Source organism: Manacus vitellinus, unplaced genomic scaffold (assembly GCF_001715985.3).
Source record: "Manacus vitellinus isolate BGI_N305 unplaced genomic scaffold, ASM171598v3 scaffold_16_pilon, whole genome shotgun sequence".
Lineage (NCBI taxonomy): Eukaryota > Metazoa > Chordata > Aves > Passeriformes > Pipridae > Manacus > Manacus vitellinus.
In genome coordinates, this window is record NW_021939189.1 from 1,401,026 (window position 1) to 1,407,385 (window position 6,360).

General features: G+C 52.5%; 1 protein-coding gene across 1 annotated transcript; it reads left to right on the top strand.

The window, feature by feature from the left end:
- The first annotated feature begins 322 nt into the window (after positions 1-322).
- Positions 323-5,704, top strand: CALML4 (calmodulin like 4). The gene is made up of 5 exons (XM_018069554.1): positions 323-433; positions 555-585; positions 1,860-2,000; positions 2,632-2,820; positions 5,401-5,704. The coding sequence occupies exons 1-5, from the start codon at positions 431-433 to the stop codon at positions 5,496-5,498; spliced, it is 462 nt and encodes a 153-aa protein (XP_017925043.1). The 5' UTR covers positions 323-430; the 3' UTR covers positions 5,499-5,704.
- The last annotated feature ends 656 nt before the right edge of the window (positions 5,705-6,360 follow it).

The window sequence follows — 6,360 nt, forward strand, 5'->3', positions numbered from 1 at the left end:
CACCAGGGGTGCCCACCTGAATTAACCCCTGTGGTGCCCACACCCCTCCAGCCGTGCCCTGCAGGGCTGCAAATCCCCCTCTCCCTTCCCCGGCAAATTCCAGCAGGGCCGGATTTGTGTCCCAGCGCCAAGGTGTGCAGCTCTTGGAGGGGATCACACCCAACCAGCCCGACCCCAAACCCCCCCAAACCCCCGAGCGGGGTCCTGAGCAGGGTGGGCAGAGCCCTTTTCCCGGCGGAGCGGGAGCGGCGCTGGCAGCGGGATCCAGGCAGGGATCAGGTCTCGTAGCCATAGCAGCGGGTATTTATTACAGCCGGGCCGCCTCCACCCCGGGGCTGAGGGACTTTAGCCCTTCATCGAGGAGAAAAGTGGCAGCAGCCGCCTCCGAGCCCGACGGGCAGCGACCAACACCCGGATCGGCCCCAAAATCATGGTGAGTGCGGCGTCTCAGCTCCTACAAATCGCTCCCCCTCTGCTCCCCCCGGCCAGATTTTAAAGCTGTTTGGGTTTTTTTTCCCCTCTCTTTTCCTTTCCTCTCCCCTTTCCCTCTCCAGGCAAAGTTTCTGTCCCAGGATCAGATCAATGGTACGTACGGTTCTGTTCTCCTCTGGGGTTTTAACGAGCAAGATCAGCTTCACAAATTAAGATGGATAGATATTAAAATGGCATTTTCCCCCAGAGTGTCTCATGCTGGGCTTGTGCTCCCTCCCCTCGGCCTCCTCCCAGCTCTCCTGGGATCTGTTTGCTCTGAGAACAGGGAAATGCCCCCCCTGTTTTTGTTTGGAGCCCCCCCAAAAGCACCCCCAGAGCCCAGGCTGGGTTGCACAGGGACCAGCAGAGAGTCACCAGCCACCTCCCACTCCTATAAACACCTCAGCCCTGGTCAAGCCATCGGGGTCAGGGGATATTCCAGCTGCCCATCTGCAGCTCTGGAGGTTTGAGGTGTGATGGGAGCGAAGGAGGAGGAGGAATTAGGGGGTGCAGGGGGCACAAATTCCCATTGTGAGGCACTGGGGCTTCCCTGGGAAAGGGGAGCCTGGCCTGGGACTGGGTTTGCTCCGGGAACGGCGGAAGAAAAGCTGAAATAAGAGTATTATTGCAAATCTGTTAATCTGCGGGGCCCTGGGCTCAGCAGCTCTGCGGGATTGGAGGGAGGAGGCAGCGGGGCAGGGGAGGCCACGGCACCCAGGGGCACCCAGAGGCACCCTGCACATCCCCCTGCAGGGAGGGCTGGGGGCACAGAGGGGGAGGATGGCACCAAAACAGGCTGATTTTCCCCGGGCAGCACAACTTGCTGTCAGTGTTGAGCCTGATGAGGAGAAGGGGACGGGAGCAGCCTTATCTAGGTCAGCTCCAAGCCTGGCTTTGTCACTGGGAAACTGGGAAGCGCCGAGGTCGAGGGGGAAGGGGAGAGGGCGAGGGGTGCGGGAGGGGGATGCTGCAGACCCGGCACCCTCCATCCCCACCCTACCCCACCGCCCCATCCTCCTCCATCCCCCCATCCTCCTCCACCGCTCCCTCGGCCTTCTCACCCCCCTCTCCCACCCCCGGGGAGGCAGAGGAAAGCACTTTTTTTAAACAATATCCTCCAGGTTTGAAAGCCTGGCCCCACTTTTTGAGCCTCCCCTCGTTAGGCTGAAGGACCCCAATTATCTCCGGCGTTCCCCAGCCGGGGTTTTAATTGCCCTTGGCTCCTTCCCCCGCTGTCCATCACCCTCCCTGCAAGGAGACACCCCGGAGCCGACACGATATCCCTGCTGGAATCCTTCCAGCGCCATCCAGGCGGCGGGAGCGGCCCCGGCGCACGGGCGGCTCAATGTGATCTTACACGGCCTGACGGAGTTTTGGTTTTTAATTAGAGTTCAAGGAATGTTTTTCCCTGTATGACAAGAAACAAAAAGGGAAGATAAAGGCCTCGGACCTGCTGGCAGTGATGAGGTGCCTGGGAGCCAGCCCGACCCCGGGGGAGGTGCAGAGACACCTCCACCTGCACAGGATCGGTGAGCACGGGGCAGGGGCAGCAAAAACACCTGCATTAGGGTTGGAAAAATTCATTTTTTGGGGGGGTCAGGAGGCTGCCTTGAGCCCAGGAGTAACATCCACCCTCTGGTGAACCAGCACAACTGAGAGCAGTCACCAAACCCTGATTATTTTAGCACGTTGTGATGTGCTAAATGAACATAATCCAGCCCACGGATTAAAACAGTGCCAGTAAAACCCCCAAAACTTCCAGAACAGTGGGAGACAAACACATGGATGTGGATTTTGAGGCTGGGGAACTGTCCAGTCCAACCAGCAGAGTAAAAGAGCACAGAAAGATATTTCTCTGCAGATATGGAGGGTTATGGTCTTTAAATCACAAAGACTAAAGAAGAATTATGAGATAAAGTGGGGTGGATTAAGAATTCTGCATGCAAGTTCAGAGCACAAGTTTAGCAAAGCTAGAAATGGGGTTTTAAGACAGGAGAAAGCCCTCAATAGTGGCCCAACCTGATCCAGACCAGGGGCAGGCAAAAGGGAAGAGAAACCCCGGGAAGGGGAACTGGGGGGGGGAAGAGGAGGGGAAAGCTGAATTCTGGATACACACCCCACAGAACTGAGCCACTCCTGGAGAATCTCTTCCTTTGGCAGACAGAAACGCAGAGCTGGATTTCTCCACCTTCCTGAACATCATGTACAGGCAGATGAAGCAGGAGGAGCCCGAGAGGGAAATCCTGACGGCGCTGGCCATGATCGACAGGCAGAGGAGAGGAGTCATCCCCGTGGCAGAGCTGAGGGCAAAGCTCACCAGGCTGGGGGAGAAGCTTTCTGAGGAGGAAGGTATTGAGACCTGGATCAGACCCTCCCTGTCCTCTCATTCCCTGATTTTCCTCTGCAGACAAACCTGGGATGAGGAAGGGCCTGTGCCAGCAGGAGGTGGGAAAGGGTAAAAAGTATAAACCCCCAAACCTGTCCAGTTTGTCAGAAATTTGCCTCCCAAGGGGCACAACAGGAAGGAATTGGAAGGTGAAGATGATCAAGACCTTCTTTGCCCTGGCACAGGTTGCCCAGAGAAGCTGTGGATGGACCCCTGGAAGTGTCCAAGGCCAGGCTGGACGGGTCTTGGAGCAGCCTGGGATACTGGAAGGTGTCCCTGCCCATGGCAGGGGGTGGAATGGGATGGGCTTTAAGGTCCCTTCCCACCCAAACCATTCTGGGATTATTTTTTTTTGCCCTACATGTTTTATGTACTTATTTAAACTCTTTAAACACATTCCCACACTCTTAACACAGGCAAGGAGGGAGTTTTCTCTCCTGTACAGACCCCTTTAGGCTCCCTGAGGGGGTAAGAACTGTCCTGTCTGATGTTAAATAGAATTTAGATTTAACCAGAGCTGCTCAGTGCAGTCACCATCCCCAGCTTCACACCAACAAGGAATTTCTTCCAAGGGTTTTCTTCAATTTAACTGGACTAATAATTCCCAAAGCTATTTCCATGTGCAAACACTTCCAGAGCATTTTGAGGGCTGAACACACAGCCAGGACAGGGAGACATTAACCCTGATTAAGGGCATCCTGGAAGAACCTCTTTCTGTGAAGATTTGGGGGGTGCAGGGGGATTTCCCATTCCTTTGGGATCTCACTTGTGCAGATCCTCATGCAGGAAGCGATGCTGCTTCTCCACAAGAAACTCCCCCCCTTGGCTTTTCCCCCTGAGCTCTGAGCTGCTGGAACCATTTGATACCAGGACAGACTCCATTTCATCAGCATCTGCCATTGCCCAGGAACTCCTGGCACAGCCCTTCCCTCTCCAGTGGCTCCAGAAAAGCCTTCTCTCATTTGAATTAATGCCCTTGTACCAAACTCAGACATTTCTTCTTGTGTTGTTTTCAAACACTCTGGGAAGAATTCATTATTTTTAGAATTTATGTCCTTAGAAGGACTTGGTAAGGATTAGATCTTGTGGAAAGGGAGTTGTTCCTCACCTTACAGGAACAACAGCCCCTCATTTATCCCACTGCACCCAAATCCTGCAGCTGCTTCCACTTACCCCTCAGTTCACTGATACAAACAGACCTACAAACAGGTGATGCTGCTCAGAGACACTTTCCACAACTATTTACTGTAAACCAGCTTTTTTCCTCCTAAATTCTTCCCCCTTCCCATGGTTTTCCCCCCCAAATTTCAAAACTGGCAACTGCAAATTCATCGTGTGCTCCAGGATGAGCACTCGGGGTCTGGTTTAAACACCCACGGGTTGTTCAGCCTGAAGAAAAGTTCTGGTGCCCTCAGCCAAGTAGTTCACAGGTGAAAATGTCACCACTGACCTGCTCTCACCTGTTCTGGACTGGGAAGGCACTGGAGCACTGCCCTGGACAGGCAATTCCAGGAAAAATGGGCAGGAGAGCATGGAGGACTCGTACTCAGCACATCCCATGTGTGATCCCAGTGTCTCCAGGGTCAACCAACGGCCTCCAAACACCCACAGAGTTCCCTGCTAATGGAATATCAAAGGAAAAATGCAGGTGCCCAACCCAGCAGCTCCTCTCCATCCTCTCTGCAGCACATCCAGCTGTGATCCTGGAAAACAGGGACACGCTGGGGGCACTGGGAGGACAAAGCTCCCCTGGGCTGCACGAGATGCCTGACCCAGGAACTGAGCCCAGGAAAGCTGCTGGGATGCCCTGATGTTTGTTCTTAGGGGTGAAGGAAACAGGCCCAAGGGAATTCACCTCCTCTCCTGCCATCCCAAGGAAGTGGCATCCAATTCCCAGGAGCGGCGTCATCCAGCGCTGCGTTCCTGATGTACTTCTATTTCCTTGACATTGTTTGACAAGAAAAGTACTTTTTATGGTTTAGGCTGTACAGAAGAGAGTGTTTTAAGACAGGTATAATAAGTGCTGTCACTGCCAAGAGCTGGAATGAGAAGTGTCACCACTGCTGGTGACAACTCCCCCCCGAGTGTTTGCAGAGCCCCAGCTGGGAAGGTGTTCTCTGCCTTCAAACACTGAAGGCCCGTCAACATGAAGCAGAATCACACCAATCTACTTAAAAATGGGCACGAAAAACCTGCATCCCCACGTAGTTTGGTCTGATTTGAACAGGGACAGGTTTGCAATTCAAGTTAAATCAACCAGTTCTTACCAAAAAGCTGATTTGGACAGAATTTGTGAGGTTTTTCCCATGTGGAACTCAAAGAGATGGACAGCTCTGCTCTGGAAAGTCAGACATGGAATTCAAAATCAGTGTTAAGAACACTAGTTTATCACCTGGCTGGCACCTCCCTGATCCCAGAAATTATTATTTATGATAAAAATCCCTGAAAACCCCAAATCCTGCCTTGCTGCTCTTCCTCTGGAAGATCACAACACCCCTAATAAATGCCACTCAAACTTCTCTCTTCCTTGTGCTCTTTTCCAGTTGATGACCTGCTGAAAGAAGCCAAAATTGGGCCAAATGGAACAATAAAATACGACGAATTTGTTCGCCTCATTTGCCTTCCCACGGTCGACTACTGAAATCCTACAGGAGGTTTGCTACAAGCAGGACCTGAAAGTTGGTTTTACTTCAATTTTTCCTACTTGGACTTCTGGATCATTTGCCTTTAAAAAGCCTTATTTTGCCTTTATAGCAGTGCTTTAAACTTACACAGGTTCCCACCTCATTTCTGGAGAAACGCTGTCACAAAATGTGAGTTATTTAAATTAAACTGAGCGTGACATTCCCCTCCTGCAACACGTGGCGTGCTTTAAAAAAATAATTCTTGGTTAAAAAAATGCATTTAAGCCCGGGGATTGTGGCAGAATTGATAAGCTGTGGTGAAGGTCTCCTGGTGCCCCAAGTCAACATCCCCATCACGTGCCCGGTGCCCGGATCTGTGCCCACATTCCGGGCTGGGTGCCAAGGACACGCTCCCAGAGACAGCCTGGCAGGGAAAACAGGGCCCAGCAAAGCTCAGCTTCTCTGCACCAGCAAAAACCTCCCCAGCTCTCTGACTTCAGACTGATTAAAACCGCTTGGGCCCAGAGCAGTTCCTGCTGATCTTATTCCCCCTCCATCTCAGCAGCCTTGGTAAGATCCATAAAGGGGTAGCTGGAATTTAGGAGAACATTCAGCAGGTTATCTCTGGAGCCAGCTGGAAAATGGCACAGAATCAGCTTTGCACAGGCAGGGCACAAGCAGCAACCTGGAAAACCCTCTGGAAGAGCCCACGTTCCTACGAGTCTGATGTGGCTTCTGTCTCCAGAAGCCCCTTCCTCTCCCTCCTCCCCTTTTTTAATCCTGAATCCCCTCACTCTTTGCTCTGTGAAATAATCACCAATTAAATCATGGCACAGCAGATCCAATGGATTAGGAAGGAATTCCTGGCTGGGAGGGTGG

Excerpts from the sequence above, each read along its gene's own strand:
- CALML4 (XM_018069554.1), top strand. Across the intron at positions 586-1,859 it reads GTCCCAGGATCAGATCAATG|AGTTCAAGGAATGTTTTTCC; the intron begins GTACGTACGGTT and ends GTTTTTAATTAG. Across the intron at positions 2,001-2,631 it reads CCTCCACCTGCACAGGATCG|ACAGAAACGCAGAGCTGGAT; the intron begins GTGAGCACGGGG and ends TTCCTTTGGCAG.